Source organism: Rhinoderma darwinii, chromosome 6, assembly GCF_050947455.1.
Source record: "Rhinoderma darwinii isolate aRhiDar2 chromosome 6, aRhiDar2.hap1, whole genome shotgun sequence".
Taxonomy (NCBI): Eukaryota; Metazoa; Chordata; class Amphibia; order Anura; family Rhinodermatidae; genus Rhinoderma; species Rhinoderma darwinii.
Window position 1 is genome coordinate 140,901,369 of NC_134692.1, and position 23,786 is coordinate 140,925,154.

The 23,786-nt window shown below is 40.7% G+C and overlaps 1 protein-coding gene across 1 annotated transcript in view; it reads left to right on the plus strand.

The window, feature by feature from the left end:
* Positions 1-23,786, plus strand: part of SEC14L5 (SEC14 like lipid binding 5) — a 70,930-nt gene that overhangs the window by 25,253 nt on the left and 21,891 nt on the right. Inside the window, exon 5 of the mRNA XM_075831596.1 lies at positions 13,467-13,616. Within this exon, the coding sequence (XP_075687711.1) occupies positions 13,467-13,616 (150 nt within the window). The remainder of the gene's footprint in view (positions 1-13,466; positions 13,617-23,786) is intronic.

The window sequence follows — 23,786 nt, forward strand, 5'->3', positions numbered from 1 at the left end:
TCTACTGCACGGACACCCATCCGTAGCGATACGGAAAAGTGTCCGCGGCCAATAGAACTGAATGAGTCCCTAATTGCGGACCGTATTACGGTCTGCAATTACAGAGAGTTTTAACAGTCGTGGGCATGAGGCCTAAGGCCTCATAATCACAACCCGCAATTGCGAGCACGGCCGGCCGTCGACTGCAGTCAGCCGCGTTTTCGGGCATTGCTCTCATGCAAAGTTTGGGGTACGGCTCGTAAAAAACTAATATAGTAGGACATGCTCCATAATTCACGGCACGGCACGGACACCCTTCCGTAGCGATACTGATGGGTGTCCGTGGCCAATAGACCCGGGTGGGTCCACGATTCCGGAGTTTTTTTTACTGTTGTGTGTATGGGGTCTCAGGCAGCAGAGCTCAGTGATGTCACAGTGATGGAACCTATGATGTCACCGCTGCTCTATATAGTGATGTCATATAAGTGGCATATGACAAAAGTATCAGGACTCCTCATAGGATAATAATGATAAAACCTTGTGTTATTGCTGAGTAGATGTGTTAGACTATGCCGCGTGTGCCCATATAATACCCAGTTATAGAAACCTTCATTATAGAGCACTAATAAGACGGAGAATTCTTGGTACGACGTTTTCTTCACATCCTTGTTAGGTTAGCGATGCCCTCCAGAGCTGCGTGCATTTGTTTTCCCTCCGGCACGGGCACAGAGCAAACACATTGAATATTCATCCGATCAATCCCAAGAGATGGGTCTCATTAGGATAACAGAGGCTGGAGGCTTTCCTGCATGTTGTGGAGCTGGAGCGCGCACGGGATGCCGGACCAGCTGCCGGCCATACAGATGGATGTGTCAGTAAGGTCCTGGTTGTCATGGAAAGGCCCCTCATCTATGTACGCCTAGTAATTATTACAATCCTATCAAATGCAGCTGTCCTTACTATACAAAGGGTAATAGATGGATGGAACGGTAATCATTCAAAAAGGCAAAAGGAGGATTTTGCTTTTCTAGCTCCCAGTGTATGTATGTGGGCTGTCATGTGGATGTGCCTTGGACCTGATCAAATAGGCTCAGAATGACCATGAGAATGATATATATATATATATATATATATATATATGTGTGTGTGTGTATTAGATGACGAACCTAATAAGAGGAGGAGTAGAAGGGGAGAGCAGAGAAGTGCCCGTGTATATGTACATACCGGTGGGTGACCGGGTGACAAAATGCAGCTCTCCATAAACTTAAAGATGGCTGACTGTGGTTGTAACTTCCTCTTTCCAGTTACATGAGGAGGAGCAGCTCTGGAGCTGACAACCCCCTTTTTTAAAATTGTAGCTGGCCAGCCAATCAGCTGATCTCCGCAGTATTGGCTTCTGAAACCCCCCCCCCCCCCCGGGGGAAGTTGCAGCTGCCACAAGGGAAATACAGGAATACATGCCAACCATTCAAATAAAGGACCGATCCTGTAATACACGGCCAGTCTGGGTCCTCCTCCGGTATTTGTTATTGGATCTCTGCTCTGTCTAATAGAGGGGACCCCAAGTGGTTGATCATCCCCTATGACGTCTACATCCCCTAAAGGGGCATATGGAAAGTGGGTGTTATGATCTAAAAGTGTGGCCGCCATACAGAGCACTACAGCCCCTTCAGTTTGGCAATCATTGGAGTCTGTGTTCATGAACATCATTGTTGAGGTCTCCATGACACATCGGAAGATACATTAAGGCGGCATTCCCCTTTAAATTTGATCTGATGGAAAGAAGACATTTACCCAAAAATAGCTGAAGTCTATACTAAAGTAGTTGGATATTTACCAGTTGAAATAACGATAGAATATACTTAAAAAAGTGGCGCAAGACGTCTCCCGCAGCCCCTCCCCCTCCCTAGGAATTAACAGGAGCTGAAAAAAGCGCATTCTTTATATAAAATTTCCATATGTGCAAATCAAAAAGAAGAATAAGAGAATAATAGAAGGCTCGCCGTTACTCGCTGTTTTTACATGTCACAGTGCACTTTTAAGTAATAGCCCCCCTCCTCTCCTCTCCTTGAACTGCCCAGTTCTGGTCTGGCCTGCTATGGGTCTGATAGCACATACTATGTACGCACACATTCCTACACCCGACCCGTCGCCCGCTCCACACGTCAAGGTCACGGAGCTTTAAGTGTAATGGAAGAATTCCCTACGCAGAAGACACGGCAGGGGGTCAGTGTTCTCTCTAATCTCTGGAAAGGAAAGCGTTAAAAGAACACACAAATGAGCCCGATAAGGGAGTGTTCACACGGGCAGGTTTTGTGGCATTTGTTTGTAATGATTGTCACAAAAATACAGAAGTCTGTCCGAAATCGTGCCGTTTTTGTACCAATTTTGCACCAATTTTGCGATCATCACCGCAAAAAAAAAAAGTCACAAAGTTTTAACTGTGGATGGGGTGCGGCCAAAAACGGAAAACAAAATAGGCAAATAGTTCATTCTACCTCATCCAAACCAATGCAAAAACAAAAGGGGGGCAAACCAGATATATGATTACGGAAAAAAATCCTTGAATCCGGCACCTTATAATGTGATGATCTCGATGGTCCGGCATGCAATAAAAATAGTCCCTTTCCGGACTGACAAAAATGTAACTGATTGTCTCGAATTTGGTGGCTTCGTGGCGGCTGCCCAGCAGTCACCCAGGATCATGGTGAGGTCCCTGGCTGTCCGCACTTGTGGTTCTTGTGTTGTGAACGTCTCGGTGATCTTAAGGAGATCCTGGCGATCAGGACGATACATATGAGCGTCTATAGGTGTCTGATGGTTTAGGGTTTAGAATATCCGATAATTGGACTTTTCCATTAATGTACTAATTTTGATAGGACGGTCGGAGGAAAGAACACAAATTATTAAGTAAATGCCTAAAGGTAATAGATGCAAATTAGAAGAGTGGAATGCTGGTTAATTGTCGTGGATTCCAGCAAGAACAAGTTCCTTCCGGTGTCACATGACCAGATCTTATTTCCGCTACTTAATAAAAATATAGAAAAGATTCTTGATCGTAATAAGATTAGACGTTGTCCATGTAATTAGATTGTGGTCGTTGAGGAGGAAGAGAAGCAGACCCATGTAACCGCTGTTCTCCCTATCCAATAAAAAGCACACAAAGAATTACCATCAATGCATCTCGTATGAGTCAAACTAATGTAGCAGAGCTGATCTTCTTAGAAAACACATTGTTTGTGCACCGTGATCACTCTCTGAGTAAAGATAATGTAGTAGATTTAACTGCAGTCCTATGTAAAGCTACAGATAACACATAATGATATCGCCACGAGTTACGCTAAATCAGCTCTGCTACATCTGTGTATATATTTGAAATTATTATTGGTTACATTGGTATTCACATCCTCTGTCAATTAAAGCGAAGTTCCCTTCTCATTATAGAAGTGCTAAAGAGGTTGTCTTCTCAAATAAATAGCCAACCATATGAGAGGTCGCTCAGCTGAGTCCGCAAGGGCGAGAGAAGCTCTTTATAGGCGCTGCTACATTATCTCTTGCTAATAATAAAAAAAACCTCTATGATGTCCATTATTGGGCATTTGAAAAGGTCTTATTGAGACTGACCCTTTAAGATTGTGCTGGGATTTCCTCCTGGGAGAGGGGGGAGGGAGCTACATCTTTCCAATAATGGACACAGAGCTGTTCACATCACTGCAGCATATGTGATACTTACATGAGGGGTTTATCATTTTACGGGGGGGGGGGCATCTTTTATTTTGTACCCCCCTCTATAATTCTGAATTTTCAAAATAGCATCTAAATAATGACTCACAAATCCAGTCTACTTCATCTTTATATATTAAGTTGAATTACGCTCCAGTCACTTGTCATGAACAGGATTCAGCTGAAACAGAACTGAACTGATCGAGACCGATGAGCTCTAATTGTAAACGTCTTGAAAAAAGTTCAGACAAGTTTTATTCCTGCCTGAATGGAAGAACAGATGAGGCTGAATAACTGTGGAAGGAACCGCTTATCTTACTCCACTTATCTGCATCCTACACGACTGATACAAGGAAGATCCAGACTGAAAGGAGAATTTCCAATAATAACATCACCAGAGCAGCCATCATTTCATGTATTTTTTTTATTCTGAATGTCTCCCATCATGCCTTTGTATAGAGCACAGATTTCATATGCTTTCTCCTGTGCTCATTGTCGCTGCCTTGTGTACAAAAATATAACTACTATAATACTGCCCCCTATATACAAGAACATAACTGCTATAATACTGCCTCCTATATACAAGAATATAACTACTATATTACTGCCCCTATATACAAGAATATAACTACTATAATACTGCTCCTATATACAAGAATATAACTACTATAATACTGCTCCCTATATACAAGAATATAACTACTATAATACAGCTCCTATATACAAGAATAGAACTACTATAATACTGCCCCTATATACAAGAATATAACTACTATAATACTGCTCCTATATACAAGAATATAACTACTATAATACTACCCCCATATACAAGAATATAACTACTATAATACTGCCCTATATACAAGAACATAACTGCTATAATACTGCCTCCTATATACAAGAATATAACTACTATATTACTGCCCCTATATACAAGAATATAACTACTATAATACTGCTCCTATATACAAGAATATAACTACTATAATACAGCTCCTATATACAAGAATATAACTACTATAATACAGCTCCTATATACAAGAATAGAACTACTATAATACTGCCCCTATATACAAGAATATAACTACTATAATACTGCTCCTATATACATGAATATAACTACTATAATACTACCCCCATATACAAGAATATAACTACTATAATACTGCCCTATATACAAGAACATAACTGCTATAATACTGCCTCCTATATACAAGAATATAACTACTATATTACTGCCCCTATATACAAGAATATAACTACTATAATACTGCTCCTATATACAAGAATATAACTACTATAATACAGCTCCTATATACAAGAATATAACTACTATAATACTGCCCCTATATACAAGAATATAACTACTATAATACTGCTCCTATATACAAGAATATGACTACTATAATACTGCCCCTATATACAAGAATATAACTACCATAACACTGTCCGTATATACAAGAATATAACTACTATAATACTGCCCATATATACAAGAATATAACTACTATAATACTGCCCATATATACAAGAATATAACTACTATAATACTGCCCCCTATATACAAGAATATAACTACTATAATACTACGCCCTATATACAAGAATATAACTACTATAATACTGCCCCTATATACAAGAATATAACTACTATAATACTGCCCCTATATACAAGAATATAACTACTATAATACTGCCCCCTATATACAAGAATATAACTACTATAATACTGCCCCTATGTACAAGAATATAACTACTATAATACTGCCCCTATATACAAGAATATAACTACTATAATACTGCTCCTATATACAAGAATATAACTACTATAATACTGCTCCCTATATACAAGAATATAACTACTATAATACTGCCCCCTATATACAAGAATATAACTACTATAATACTGCCCCCTATATACAAGAATATAACTACTATAATACTGCCCCCTATATACAAGAATATAACTACTATAATACCGGCCCCTATATACAAGAATATAACTACTATAATACTGCCCCTACATACAAGAATATAACTACTATAATACTGCTCCTACATACAAGAATATAACTACTATAATACTGCCCCTACATACAAGAATATAACTACTATAATTCTGCCCCTATATACAAGAATATAACTACTATAATACTGCTCCTACATACAAGAATATAACTACTATAATACTGCCCCTACATACAAGAATATAACTACTATAATTCTGCCCTCTATATACAAGAATATAACTACTATAATACTGCTCCTATATACAAGCATATAACTACTATAATACTGCTCATATATACAAGAATATAACTACTATAATACTGCTCCTACATACAAGAATATAACTACTATAATACTGCCCCCTATATACAAGAATATAACTACTATAATACTGGCCCCTATATACAAGAATATAACTACTATAATACTGCCCCCTGTACACAAGAATATAACTACTATAATACTGCCCCTACATACAAGAATATAACTACTATAATACTGCCCCCTATATACAAGAATATAACTACTATAATACTGGCCCCTATATACAAGAATATAACTACTATAATACTGCCCCCTGTACACAAGAATATAACTACTATAATACTGCCCCTATATACAAGAATATAACTACTATAATACTGCTCCCTATATACAAGAATATAACTACTATAATACTTCCCCCTATATACAAGAATATAACTACTATAATACTGCTCCCTATATACAAGAATATAACTACTATAATACTGCTCCCTATATACAAGAATATAACTACTATAATACTTCCCCCTATATACAAGAATATAACTACTATAATACTGCTCCCTATATACAAGAATATAACTACTATAATACTTCCCCCTATATACAAGAATATAACTACTATAATACTGCCCCCTATATACAAGAATATAACTACTATAATACTGCTCCTATATACAAGAATATAACTACTATAATACTGCTCCAATATACAAGAATATAACTACTATAATACTGCTCCAATATACAAGAATATAACTACTATAATACTGCCCCCTATATACACAAGGATATAACTACTATAATACTGCTCCTATATACAAGTATATAACTACTATAATACTGCCCCCTATATACACAAGGATATAACTACTATAATACTGCTCCTATATACAAGGATATAACTACTATAGAACTGCCCCCTATATACAAGAATATAACTACTATAATACTGCTCCTATATACAAGAATATAACTACTATAATACTGCCCCCTATATACACAAGGATATAACTACTATAATACTGTCCACTATATACAAGAATATAACTACTATAATACTGCCCCCTATATACAAGAATATAACTACTATAATACTGCTCCTATATACAAGAATATAACTACTATAATACTGCTCCTATATACAAGAATATAACTACTGTAATACTGCCTCTATATACAAGAATATAACTACTATAATACTGCTCCTATATACAAGAATATAACTACTATAATACTGCCCCATATATACAAGAATATAACTACTATAATACTGCCCTCTAGGTACAAGAATATAACTACTATAATACTGCACCCTATATACAAGAATATAACTACTATAATACTGCTCCAATATACAAGAATATAACTACTATAATACTGCTCCTTATATACAAGAATATAACTACTATAACACTGCCCCCTATATACAAGAATATAACTACTATAATACTGCTCCAATATACAAGAATATAACTACTATAATACTGCTCCTTATATACAAGAATATAACTACTATAATACTGCCCCTATATACAAGAATATAACTACTATAATACTGCTCCCTATATACAAGAATATAACTACTATAATACTGCCCCCTATATACAAGAATATAACTACTATAATACTGCCCCCTATATACAAGAATATAACTACTATAATACTGCTCCCTATATACAAGAATATAACTACTATAATACTGCTCCCTATATACAAGAATATAACTACTATAATACTGCTCCTATATACAAGAATATAACTACTATAATACTGCTCCCTATATACAAGAATATAACTACTATAATACTGCTCCTATATACAAGAATATAACTACTATAATACTGCTCCTATATACAAGAATATAACTACTATAATACTGCTCCCTATATACAAGAATATAACTACTATAATACTGCCCCCTATATACAAGAATATAACTATTATAAAGCTGTGGCTAGATTTGTACTCTTTATTTCTGTCCTGTAGATGTATTTTGCAGTAATGTGAAATGTTAAATACTTTTGTGTCAAAAAAGACAAAAGTATAATAGGTATGATACCTTTATTGGCTAACCATAAAAGTTCTATATGCGGCTTTCAGAGCGCAAAGGCTCCTTCAGGCGGTTTACAAGAAGAAGGAGCCTCTGCGCTCTGAAAGCTTGCATATAGAACTTTTATGGTTAGCCAATAAAGGTATCATACCTATTATACTTTTGTCTTTTTTGACACAAAAGTATTTAACATTTCATATTGTCTCTGGCTAACACGGTACTACACTATTTTTTACTGTACTGCAGTAATGTGTGTGATATATATATAACATTGTGCATTAGTTATAATCTTCTGCTCTATTATATATACTGGTCGGTAGGTTATACATTGGGGGTGGCCGCTGTTCTCCGCTGTGTGATATGTTCTCGGGGTCGGTCATGTTGTGCTGTGAGTAGTGTGGCGGGATGACACATGATGCATTAGGGATCTGTATACTAATAATAGTTTGTCTTGGTGACGGATCCAGCGAGCAGGGACAACACTGGCAATGTAAGATAAGAGGCACCGCAGCCCCTTTCTCGGCACGGAATAGACCAGTCATAAGGACTCCGGCTGCAGGGGAGGGTATACATCTACATAGCAGTCTATATGTACATGATACATAACCTGTGACCCTAATATTACCTTAGGAACTACTGTCCCCACCGATTCGCCACCTCATCGTATATACCAGCCGTGTATCCAGGATGTGGATGTAGTCATTGTGCCCCCCTGGGCCTGTCTATAAGAGAAAGTCATAACCTCACCACGAGCTCCGCGCAGTTTATATTTTTAGCCGACTGTAAAGTGGATTATACAAAAGCTGCTTAACCGTGTGGTGTCCAGTCAGATGTGTGTATGGCGGTGACACGTCAGTGCGAGATGTCACCGGAGAGGTCCACCCAAAATCACTCCACCTGCAGCTTCCATAGTGAGATCAGATGAAGAACCCATTAATGTGCATTTACTACCCTTCCCATACTACAGGCCCGCTACTATTACCCCCATATTACCCTTCTCATACTATATGCTCCCTACTACCCCCATACTACCCTTCTCATACCACATGCTCCCTACTACCCCCATACTACCCTTTCCATACTACAGGCCCGCTACTATTACCCCCATATTACCCTTCTCATACTATATGCTCCCTACTACCCCCATACTACCCTTCTCATACCACATGCTCCCTACTACCCCCATACTACCCTTTCCATACTACAGGCCCGCTAATGTTACCCCATACTACCCTTCTCATACTATATGCTCCCTACTATCCCCATACTACCCTTCTCATACCACATGCTCCCTACTACCCCCATACTACCCTTTCCATACTACAGGCCCGCTACTGTTACCCCATACTACCCTTCTCATACTATATGCTCCCTACTACCCCATACTACCCTTCTCATTCTTTAGGCTCCCTACTACCTTCTCATACCGCATGCTCCCTACTACCCCACATACTGCCCTCATACTATATGCTCCCTACTACCCACATACTACCCTTCTCATACTATATGCTCCTTACTACCCCATACTACCCTTCTCTTATTATATGTCCCCTATTACCCACATACTATATGCTCCCTACTAACCCCATACTACCCTTCTCATACTATTTGCTCTTTACTACCCCCATACTACCCTTCTCATACTATATGCTCCCTACTACCCACATATTATATGCTCCCTACTACACACATACTACCCTTCTCATACTATATGCTCCCTACTACCCACATACTACCCTTCTCATACTATATGCTCCATACTACCCCATACTACCCTTCTTATACTATATTCTCCCTACTACCCACATACTACCCTTCTCATACTATATGCTCCCTACTACCCACATACTACCCTTCTCATACTATTTGCTCTTTACTACCCCCATACTACCCTTCTCATACTATATGCTCCCTACTACCCGCATATTATATTCCCCCTATTACCCCCATACTACCCTTCTCATACTATATTCTCCCTACTACCCTATGCTACCCTTCTCTTATTATATGCCCCCTGTTACCCACATACTACCCTTCTCATACTATATGCTCCCTACTACCCACATACTACCCTTCTCATACTATATGCTCCATACTACCCCATACTACCCTTCTTATACGATATTCTCCCTACTACCCACATACTACCCTTCTCATACTATATGCTCCCTACTAACCCCATACTACCCTTCTCATACTATTTGCTCTTTACTACCCCATACTACTCTTCTCATATTATATGCTCCCTACTACCCACATATTATATGCTCCCTACTACCCCCATACTACCCTTCTCATACTATATGCTCCCTACTACCCACATACTACCCTTCTCATACTATATGCTCCATACTACCCCATACTACCCTTCTTATACTATATTCTCCCTACTACCCACATACTACCCTTCTCATACTATATGCTCCCTACTACCCACATACTACCCTTCTCATACTATATGCTCCCTACTAACCCCATACTACCCTTCTCATACTATTTGCTCTTTACTACCCCATACTACTCTTCTCATATTATATGCTCCCTACTACCCACATATTATATGCTCCCTACTACACACATACTACCCTTCTCATACTATATGCTCCATACTACACCCATACTACCCTTCTTATACTATATTCTCCCTACTACCCCCATACTACCCTTCATACTATATGCTCCCTACTACCCACATACTACCCTTCTCATACTATATGCTCCATACTACACCCATACTACCCTTCTCATACTATATTCTCCCTACTACCCCCATACTACCCTTCTCATACTATATGCTCCCTACTACCCACATAATACCCTTCTCATACTATATGCTCCATACTACCCCATACTACCCTTCTTATACTATATTCTCCCTACTACCCACATACTACCCTTCTCATACTATATGCTCCCTACTACCCACATACTACCCTTCTCATACTATATGCTCCCTACTAACCCCATACTACCCTTCTCATACTATTTGCTCTTTACTACCCCATACTACTCTTCTCATATTATATGCTCCCTACTACCCACATATTATATGCTCCCTACTACCCACATATTATATGCTCCCTACTACACACATACTACCCTTCTCATACTATATGCTCCATACTACACCCATACTACCCTTCTTATACTATATTCTCCCTACTACCCCCATACTACCCTTCATACTATATGCTCCCTACTACCCACATACTACCCTTCTCATACTATATGCTCCATACTACACCCATACTACCCTTCTCATACTATATTCTCCCTACTACCCCCATACTACCCTTCTCATACTATATGCTCCCTACTACCCACATACTACCCTTCTCATACTATATGCTCCATACTACCCCATACTACCCTTCTTATACTATATTCTCCCTACTACCCACATACTACCCTTCTCATACTATATGCCTTATAATAAGAAATCCTCATAATTATAAACCTAATAATAAGAAATAACGAAAACAACATACTCGAACTCCACCTAAAGTACATCATTTCCATCTAGTATTGTTTGTTTTTCCTGGCTTCCCTGTCTCATAGTGTCCAATTTTGTCAAGGTAATTGCAAGATTAACACCAATAATACTGTTACTTCTATCAGTGGTGACAACCCCCACTATCTGCTTCATAAATTATGAAAAGGTTGTCACAGCCCCGCCCATTTTACCAAGCTGTTATTGATGCTTCTGTGGTTCCCTAGGTCTAGTTATGCCTCAGCCCTGCTCTTTTTTTTGTCTTGCTTTGTCCATATGGGGGTTTGTTCACAAGTCTCTTTATTGTTGGGTACGTTGGATGGCATCGCTTATCTGGGTTTTTGAGTTGTAGCTTCCCAGACCTTCTCTGTGTCTTGGTCAGTAGGTCATCGGTGGAATGTCCTTCTCTAGTCCCATAGTAAGATCAGCACTTGCCAACTCTGTCGTTTCGAACCTAATCCCAATCCATTGTTCTATTTATCGGACCACATTGGTGACTTGGCCACATGGTGTAGAAATATCAGTCATCCTAGGGCAAGGTGGTTACGGTCTTCTTTGGCCCCAACCCCATCCGATTTTTGGAGTAGAGAAAGACATACGTCCTTCTAGTGCCACCTATTATTCTGCAGTGTTGATTCAGAGGACGGCAAAACAATCCCTATGAGGTATTTGCCGAGTGTCTTCCTTTTAGGGGAAAAAAATTCTTCTCGACGCCACGTATGACACCAGAACGAATCTCTGCATCAATTGCCCCTTTCCACAGCCCCATAGAAGCTGCATAATCTGTCTTACATGAAAATCCGTGAAGAAGAAGGTCTACAGAAACGTCAGAAACTCGGCACTGAGGACTAACTCGGTCAGATGAGATATATGATCTTGATGTTTTTTGTGATCGGCAGCTCGGCGTACCGTGAATCTCTTCTCATCGTCACCTCATTTACCATGGAATTTTTTGTCGGGGCTATGAGAGAGTTTGTTATGATAACAAGTAATGTAACCCTTTGGTTTGAATAGTGAGGACAGCTCCTTAAATGAATAGTTTTTCATCACTTTTGATGACATCACAATGTTGCTGCAGGATTCGTATTCTTCAAATCTCAAAGTTCAATGGAGTTTTTTGTACGGTTAACCTCCTGGTTGCGGGGGCACCTTTATTGTTGGTCTCGGTGGCCACAACTCCACTGATCATACATTTATGGCACACTAAATTGACACGCCAAAAATTTTATTTGTGGGAAAACCTCTCCAAGTTTAGCAACCAATGCCAGGCAGCTGCTGCAAAAGTAAATTAAACTTTAGGATGCATGAAGTGGGGCTGAGGCACATGATGTTATACCGAAGTTTAAGTTGGATTAATGGAGTATTGTGTATAGTTTTGGGCACCTGTGTATGAGAAAGACGTGGCTGAACTGGAGCAGATTCAGAGTCCGGCCACCAAAGATGGGTAAAATACGGCGCCAAGAAAGATGATCAGACATGTGGTTATTTAGTCATTAGAAACCTGGCAGCCAATTGCTGCCCATCCCAGTGACATCACAAAACCCAACGTCTCCCATGGTGGTCTTGGGATTGGTGGAAAGGGATTGGCTCTGAATTTACAGGTAACTAAGTAGCCGGTAGGATACTGTTCGTAAGGGTCAAAGAAACGAAGATAATCTGTAGTATATTCAGGGTCCCAGGTAAAGGGAGTCCGACTCTACTGTCACATGTTGCTCCCGGGAGGTTTCTGTCCTCCCTGAGCTCGCCTTAGGACACGTGTTACAGTTTGATACGTGTACCGCCCCAGTCAAACTTCCCACCTGGAGTTTGGATATCACCAGTAGCGCGGGTCTCATCTGAAAATAATTAGCATTTGCAGCATGGTCTCCCCATCATTGTCTAGAGGAGCTGAAATTATAGGAATTCTTTTTTTGATAATTTTTTTGTATTTCAATTCTTCATCCTGCAGGCCTATGAGAAACGCTTCCCTACCTGCCCGCTCATCCCCGTGTTCATCGGTAGTGATATCACCTACGAGCACAAGACCGACGATGGTTCTCTACATGTGGTGGAGCGAAGCTGTAAGCTCAATGTGGATGCCCCTCGGCTGCTCAAAAAGGTGAGGCTGACCCTATAACCAGGACTTCCCTTCCTGCTCCCGTCACTGTAGGACTTCAGTGGAAAGGCCCACTGGAGCAACAGCCTGCTAATCTCATTACTTTAAATTAATTGATTTAGTATTTGAAGTACAGTGGCTATACGGGTACTACTTTTGCCCAGCAAGACTTGGGACATACATTTAACAAAAGGCAACATGAAAGAGCAAACTGTCCCTGCAGCTGATTCTCAAGCCAGAGCCCCAAAGATCTTCTAAGGAATCGATTTGACAAGTCTTACCAAGGAAACTTAAAACATTTCTAGTGTCCGGCCCCCTAGGCCCTGGTTGCTAGTGATCTGCCCCTTTAAAGAGGATGTATCACCAATCGCCATAATAGCGAATATCTGTCAATACATACATAGTGGTCAGGTGATCCCTCTCAACCAATCAGTGAAAGGGATCGGTTTCTCCCATGGAGTGTTCTCTTGACAGCCCCAACATAGCGATATAAAGAGGTTTAACCATTAATGTAACTTTTGAAGAGAACATAGAACAATGCCTCCGGCCATGATACAAGTTGTGTGTCTACTGGAATCAGTAGTGGAATATAGAAACGGCAGGTTAAATAAAGGCCCAACACGCAGTCCTACCGCGGTGTCATCTCAGAGTAAACTGACTGATTATACAGTAAGCTGGCACCGCCAATGTCACAGAATGTATTATCCAGCACAGGACAGTCCTGTACAAATCACAACTTGCATCTATATAATCCATACTAGAAGTAAAGGGTATGTAAAAAGAAACGAGAGTCACACCTGATAACATTAATGGGGAGTGATAAACATAGTAAAGACATTCTAAAAATACATACAACGGAATACCATATTATCTGAGTCATGCCTTAGAATGGAGCATAGACGTCATATTATCCTTAACCTGGCAGGACAAGAATATAACTACTATAATACTGCCCCTATATACAAGAATATAACTACTATAATACTGCCTCCTATATACAAGAATATAACTACTATAATACTGCTCCTATATACAAGAATATAACTAGTATAATACTGCACCTATATACAAGAATATAACTACTATAATACTGCCTCCTATATACAAGAATATAACTACTATAATACTGCCCCTATATACAAGAATATAACTAGTATAATACTGCACCTATATACAAGAATATAACTACTATAATACTGCCTCCTATATACAAGAATATAACTACTATAATACTGCCCCTATATACAAGAATATAACTACTATAATACTGCTCCCCTATATACAAGAATATAACTACTATAATACTACCCCCCTATATACAAGAATATAACTACTATGATACTGCCCCCTATATACAAAAATATAACTACTATAATACTGCCCCTATATACAAGAATATAACTACTATAATACTGCCCCTATATACAAGAATATAACTACTATAATACTGCTCCTATATACAAGAATATAACTACTATAATACTGCTCCTATATACAAGAATATAACTACTATAATACTGCCCCCTATATACAAGAATATAACTACTATAATACTGCCCCCTATATACAAGAATATAACTACTATAATACTGCTCCTATATACAAGAATATAACTATTATAATACTGCCCCCTATATACTAGAATATAACTACTATAATACTGCCTCCTATATACAAGAATATATCTACTATAATACTGCTCCTATATATAAGAATATAACTAGTATAATACTGCCCCTATATACAAGAATATAACTACTATAATACTGCCCCTATATACAAGAATATAACTAATATAATACTTCCCCTATATACAAGAATATAACTACTATAATACTGCCCCTATATACAAGAATATAACTACTATAATACTGCTCCCTATATACAAGAATATAACTACTATAATACTGCTCCTATATACAAGAATATAACTACTATAATACTGCTCCTATATACAAGAATATAACTAGTATAATACTGCCCCTATATACAAGAATATAACTACTATAATACTGCCCCCTATATACAAGAATATAACTACTACAATACTGCTCCTATATACAAGAATATAACTAGTATAATACTGCCCCTATATACAAGAATATAACTAGTATAATACTGCCCCTATATACAAGAATATAACTACTATAATACTGCCCCTATATACAAGAATATAACTAATATAATACTGCCCCTATATACAAGAATATAACTACTATAATACTGCCCCCTATATACAAGAATATAACTACTATATTACTGCCCCCTATATACAAGAATATAACTAATATAATACTGCCCCTATATACAAGAATATAACTAATATAATACTGCCCCTATATACAAGAATATAACTACTATAATACTGCCCCTATATACAAGAATATAACTACTATAATACTGCTCCTATATACAAGAATATAACTACTATAATACTGCTCCTATATACAAGAATATAACTACTATAATACTGCTCCCTATATACAAGAATATAACTACTATAATACTGCTCCCTATATACACGAATATAACTACTATAATACTGCCCCTATATAGAATAATATAACTACTATAATACTGCCCCTATATACAAGAATATAACTACTATAATACTGCTCCTATATACAAGAATATAACTACTATAATACTGCCCCTATATACAAGAATATAACTGCTATAATACTGCCCCTATATACAAGAATAGAACTACTATAATACTGCCCCTATATACAAGAATAGAACTACTATAATACTGCTCCCTATATACAAGAATATAACTACTATAATACTGCTCCCTATATACAAGAATATAACTACTATAATACTGCTCCCTATATACACGAATATAACTACTATAATACTGCCCCCTATATACAAGAATATAACTGCTATAATACTGCTCCTATATACAGGAATATAACTACTATAATACTGCCCCTATATACAAGAATATAACTACTATAATACTGCCCCCTATATACAAGACTATAACTACTATAATACTGCCCCTATATACAAGAATATAACTACTATAATACTGCTCCTATATACAAGAATATAACTGCTATAATACTGCTCCTATATACAGGAATATAACTACTATAATACTGCCCCTATATACAAGAATATAACTACTATAATACTGCCCCCTATATACAAGACTATAACTACTATAATACTGCCCCTATATACAAGAATATAACTACTATAATACTGCCCCTATATACAAGAATATAACTACTATAATACTGCCCCCTATATACAAGACTATAACTACTATAATACTGCCCCTATATACAAGAATATAACTAGTATAATACTGCCCCTATATACAAGAATATAACTACTATAATACTGCTCCTATATACAAGAATATAACTACTATAATACTGCTCCTATATACAAGAATATAACTACTATAATTGTTAGGGATCTGCCAGGTACTTCATCTAGGTATACTCCTGGGATTAATCAATCCACACCTGAGGCCAGACCTGTTCGACTGACACCATCTCCCACCAACCAGGGTGGCAGGCTCAGGAGTGGGAGAGCCTATCGCGGCCTGGTCTGTCGGAGTTAGCTCCGCCCCCTGTCCTTTATTACCTGCCCTGTTCTCTCCCTCAGTGCTTGTAATTCTTTTGGATTCCTGGCCCCACTGCTGCTTGCTCCAGCCTGCTTCTGCCGTGCTTCTGCCTTGCTGCAGTTCTGCTTGACCTGCTTTGCCCCTGGCTTGCTTCTGTCTCCTTGCCCGCTTGGGTGTACTCTCTTCGTCCTGGTCCTGACTGTCCGTTCGCCGCTCCGTTTCCTCGTGGCGTTCCGTGGCTACTGCCCCTTCCCTTGCATGTTCCCTGTTTGTTTCCCTGTGCACTTAGACAGCGTAGGGACCGCCGCCCAGTTGTACCTCGTCGCCTAGGGCGGGTCGTTGCAAGTAGGCAGGGACAGGGCGGTGGGTAGATTAGGGCTCACTTTCCCTTCACCTCCTTCCGGCCATTACATAATTACAAGCCCTTACCTAGTCTACCATTTCTCCTACGCTGACGCTATCATGGACCCCCTTGAGACCCTGGCCCAGCAGATGCAGGGCCTCTCCCTACAGGTCCAGGCCCTGGCCCAAAGGGTCAATCAGGGTGACGCTGCTTTAGTAGTACCCCTCACCTCACCTCTAGAACCCGACCTCAAGTTACCTGACCGGTTCTCAGGGGACCGTAAGACGTTTCTCTCCTTCCGGGAGAGTTGCAGACTGTATTTCCGCCTAAAGCCCCACTCCTCAGGTTCCGAGAACCAGCGGGTGGGTATCATCATATCCCGACTCCAGGAAGGGCCCCAAGAGTGGGCCTTCTCCTTGGCTCCTGACGCCCCTGAACTTTCCTCTGTTGATCGCTTTTTCTCTGCCCTCGGCCTCATTTACGACGAGACTGACAGGACTGCCTTAGCCGAGAGTCAGCTGGTGACCTTACGTCAGGGTAGGAGACCGGTTGAGGAATACTGTTCTGATTTTAGGAAGTGGTGCGTAGCTTCTCAGTGGAACGATCCGGCCCTAAGGTGCCAGTTTAGGTTAGGATTATCTGACGCCCTGAAGGATCTGCTGGTTAACTACCCCTCGTCTGACTCCCTTGACCAGGTTATGGCCCTAGCAGTACGACTTGACCGACGTCTCAGGGAACGTCAGCTAGAACGTTTCAGTGTGCTCCCCTCTGACTTTTCTGCGATCCCCCCCGAGGTCCCGTCTCCTCGCCCCTCCACGGAGGACTCGGAGGTACCTATGCAACTCGGGGCCTCCATGTCCCCTCGACAACGTAGGGAGTTTCGCAGAATGAATGGTCTCTGCTTCTACTGTGGGGACGACAAGCATCTACTGAACACCTGTCCCAGGCGCAAGAATAAGAAGCCGGAAAACTTCCGCGCCTAAGTGATCATCGGGGAGGTCACTTGGGCGCACAGGTATTTCCCGTTAATGTGAAACGCAATAAAATTTTGCTTCCCTTTCAGGTCTCGTTTGGTGGTCGGTCTGCCACGGGCAGTGCTTTCGTGGATTCAGGGTCATCTGCTAATATCATGTCTGCGGAATTTGCTATGTCTCTAAAGATGCCTTGTATTGATTTACCTTATCCTATCCCTGTAGTAGGAATCGACTCAACACCCCTTGCTAATGGTTATTTTACGCAGCATACTCCTGTTTTTGAACTCCTTGTTGGCTCCATGCATTTGGAGCAGTGCTCTGTACTGGTGATGCAGGGATTATCGTCTGATCTGGTTTTAGGCCTTCCCTGGTTGCAGTTGCATAATCCCACGTTTGATTGGAATACTGGGGATCTCACCAAATGGGGTAATGAATGTCTTATGTCATGTCTTTCTGTTAACTCTATTTCTCCCCGGGAGGAGGTAAACACGCTTCCTGAGTTTGTTCAGGACTTCGCCGATGTGTTTTCTAAGGAGGCCTCCGAGGTGTTGCCCCCCCATAGAGATTACGATTGCGCTATCGATTTGGTGCCCGGTGCCAAGCTTCCTAAGGGTAGGATATTTAATCTTTCATGTCCTGAACGTGAAGCCATGAGGGTGTATATCCAAGAATGCCTGGCCAAGGGTTTCATTCGCCCCTCGACTTCTCCTGTAGGTGCTGGCTTCTTCTTCGTGGGGAAGAAGGATGGTGGTCTTAGGCCGTGCATTGATTATCGTAACCTGAATAAGGTCACCGTAAGGAACCAGTACCCACTTCCTTTGATTCCGGATCTTTTTAATCAGGTTCAGGGAGCCCAATGGTTTTCTAAGTTCGATCTACGGGGGGCATATAACCTTATCCGCATCAAAGAGGGGGATGAGTGGAAAACTGCGTTCAACACACCCGAGGGTCATTTCGAATACCTGGTCATGCCCTTTGGGTTGTGTAATGCCCCTGCTGTCTTCCAGAATTTTATTAATGAAATCCTGAGAGAGTACCTGGGTAATTTTCTTGTTGTGTACCTTGATGACATACTGGTGTTTTCCAAGGACTGGTCCTCCCACGTGGAGCATGTCAGGAAGGTGCTCCAGGTCCTTCGGGAGAATAATCTGTTTGCTAAGACTGAAAAATGTGTCTTTGGGGTACAGGAGATACCATTTTTAGGGCAAATCCTCACTCCTCATGAATTCCGCATGGACCCTGCCAAGGTTCAGGCTGTGGCGGAATGGGTCCAACCTGCCTCCCTTAAGGCGTTACAGTGTTTTTTAGGGTTCGCCAACTATTACAGGAGATTTATTGCCAACTTCTCGGTCGTCGCTAAGCCTCTTACGGACCTTACCCGCAAGGGTGCTGATGTCCTCCATTGGCCCCCTGAGGCCGTCCTGGCCTTTGAGACCCTCAAGAAGTGCTTTATCTCGGCCCCCGTGCTGATTCAGCCCAACCAAGAGGAGCCATTTATTGTGGAGGTTGACGCATCCGAGGTGGGAGTGGGGGCCGTCTTGTCCCAGGGTACCAGCTCCCTCACCCATCTCCGCCCCTGTGCTTACTTCTCTAGGAAGTTTTCGCCCACGGAGAGTAACTATGATATTGGCAACCGCGAACTTCTAGCCATTAAATGGGCTTTTGAGGAGTGGCGGCACTTCCTGGAGGGGGCCAGACACCAGGTAACGGTCCTTACGGATCACAAGAATCTGGTTTTCCTAGAATCGGCCCGGAGGCTTAATCCTAGACAAGCTCGGTGGGCACTATTCTTTACCAGATTTAATTTCTTGGTTACCTATAGGGCTGGGTCCAAGAATATTAAGGCTGATGCTCTGTCACGTAGTTTCATGGCCAATCCTCCTTCTGAGAAGGATCCTGCTTGTATTTTACCCCCTGGTATAATCGTCTCTGCCACGGATTCTGATTTAGCTTCTGATATCGCGGCTGATCAGGGTGCAGCTCCCGGGAACGTCCCTGGGGACAAACTGTTTGTTCCCCTGCAATACCGGCTGAGGGTACTCAGGGAAAACCATGACTCCGCTCTATCTGGTCATCCTGGCATCTTGGGCACCAAACACCTCATTACCAGAAACTATTGGTGGCCTGGGTTGCCTAAAGACGTTAGAGCTTACGTCGCCGCTTGTGAGGTTTGCGCTAGGTCCAAAACCCCTAGGTCCCGACCTGCGGGCCTACTACGTTCCTTGCCCATTCCCCAGAGACCTTGGACTCATATCTCCATGGATTTTATCACCGATTTGCCTCCATCTCAGGGCAAGTCGGTGGTGTGGGTGGTAGTCGACCGCTTCAGCAAGATGTGCCACTTTGTGCCCCTTAAGAAGCTACCTAGCGCCAAGACGTTAGCTTCTTTGTTTGTGAAACACATCCTGCGTCTCCATGGGGCCCCAGTCAATATCGTTTCTGACAGAGGGGTACAATTTGTTTCCTTATTTTGGAGAGCTTTTTGTAAAAAGTTGGAGATTGATCTGTCCTTCTCCTCCGCCTTCCATCCCGAAACTAATGGCCAAACGGAAAGGACCAACCAATCCCTGGAACAATATTTAAGATGTTTCATCTCTGACTGTCAATTCGATTGGGTCTCATTCCTTCCCCTTGCTGAATTTTCCTTGAATAACCGGGTCAGTAACTCGTCAGGGGTCTCCCCGTTTTTCTGTAATTTCGGGTTTAACCCAAGATTCTCCTCCGTCTCCCCTGGTTGTTCCAATAATCCTGAGGTAGAGGATGTTCATCGGGAACTGTGCACTGTCTGGGCCCAGGTTCAGAAGAACCTAGAGGCGTCCCAGAGCGCACAAAAGATTCAGGCGGATAGTAGACGTTCTGCTAACCCCCGGTTTGTCGTCGGGGATTTGGTCTGGTTGTCGTCCAGGAACTTGCGCCTTAAGGTCCCGTCCAGGAAGTTTGCTCCCCGATTTATTGGACCTTATAAGATCATTGAAGTCCTCAACCCTGTATCCTTCCGTCTGGAGCTCCCCCCATCATTTCGCATACATGACGTCTTCCATGCCTCCCTCCTTAAACGCTGCTCCCCGTCCTGGTCCCCCTCGAGGATACCTCCTGTTCCCGTTCTCACCCCTGAGGGGGTGGAATTCGAGGTGGCCAAGATTATGGACAGTAGGATGGTCCAGGGCTCCCTCCAGTACCTGGTCCATTGGAGAGGATACGGGCCGGAGGAGAGGACTTGGGTACCTGCCCGTGATGTTCACGCTGGGGTATTGATCAGGAGGTTCCACCTTCTCTTCCCCACTAAACCGGGTCCCCTTAGTAAGGGTCCGGTGGCCCCTCATAAAAGGGGGAGTACTGTTAGGGATCTGCCAGGTACTTCATCTAGGTATACTCCTGGGATTAATCAATCCACACCTGAGGCCAGACCTGTTCGACTGACACCATCTCCCACCAACCAGGGTGGCAGGCTCAGGAGTGGGAGAGCCTATCGCGGCCTGGTCTGTCGGAGTTAGCTCCGCCCCCTGTCCTTTTTTACCTGCCCTGTTCTCTCCCTCAGTGCTTGTAATTCTTTTGGATTCCTGGCCCCACTGCTGCTTGCTCCAGCCTGCTTCTGCCGTGCTTCTGCCTTGCTGCAGTTCTGCTTGACCTGCTTTGCCCCTGGCTTGCTTCTGTCTCCTTGCCCGCTTGGGTGTACTCTCTTCGTCCTGGTCCTGACTGTCCGTTCGCCGCTCCGTTTCCTCGTGGCGTTCCGTGGCTACTGCCCCTTCCCTTGCATGTTCCCTGTTTGTTTCCCTGTGCACTTAGACAGCGTAGGGACCGCCGCCCAGTTGTACCTCGTCGCCTAGGGCGGGTCGTTGCAAGTAGGCAGGGACAGGGCGGTGGGTAGATTAGGGCTCACTTTCCCTTCACCTCCTTCCGGCCATTACAATAATACTGCCCCCTATATACAAGACTATAACTACTATAATACTGCCCCTATATACAAGAATATAACTAGTATAATACTGCCCCTATATACAAGAATATAACTACTATAATACTGCTCCTATATACAAGAATATAACTACTATAATACTGCTCCTATATACAAGAATATAACTACTATAATACTGCCTCCTATATACAAGAATATAACTACTATAATACTGCCTTCTATATACAAGAATATAACTACTATAATACTGCCTCCTATATACAAGAATATAACTACTATAATACTGCTCCTATATACAAGAATATAACTACTATAATACTGCCTCCTATATACAAGAATATAACTACTATAATACTGCCTTCTATATACAAGAATATAACTACTATAATACTGCCTCCTATATACAAGAATATAACTACTATAATACTGCTCCTATATACAAGAATATAACTATTATAATACTGCCCCCTATATACTAGAATATAACTACTATAATACTGCCTCCTATATACAAGAATATATCTACTATAATACTGCTCCTATATATAAGAATATAACTAGTATAATACTGCCCCTATATACAAGAATATAACTAGTATAATACTGCCCCTATATACAGGAATATAACTACTATAATACTGCCCCTATATACAAGAATATAACTAGTATAATACTGCCCCTATATACAAGAATATAACTACTATAATACTGCCCCTATATACAAGAATATAACTAATATAATACTGCCCCTATATACAAGAATATAACTACTATAATACTGCCCCTATATACAAGAATATAACTACTATAATACTGCTCCCTATATACAAGAATATAACTACTATAATACTGCTCCTATATACAAGAATATAACTACTATAATACTGCTCCTATATACAAGAATATAACTACTATAATACTGCCTCCTATATACAAGAATATAACTACTATAATACTGCCTCCTATATACAAGAATATAAATACTATAATACTGCTCCTATATACAAGAATATAACTATTATAATACTGCCCCCTATATACTAGAATATAACTACTATAATACTGCCTCCTATATACAAGAATATATCTACTATAATACTGCTCCTATATATAAGAATATAACTAGTATAATACTGCCCCTATATACAAGAATATAACTAGTATAATACTGCCCCTATATACAGGAATATAACTACTATAATACTGCCCCTATATACAAGAATATAACTAGTATAATACTGCCCCTATATACAAGAATATAACTACTATAATACTGCTCCTATATACAAGAATATAACTAGTATAATACTGCCCCTATATACAAGAATATAACTACTATAATACTGCCCCCTATATA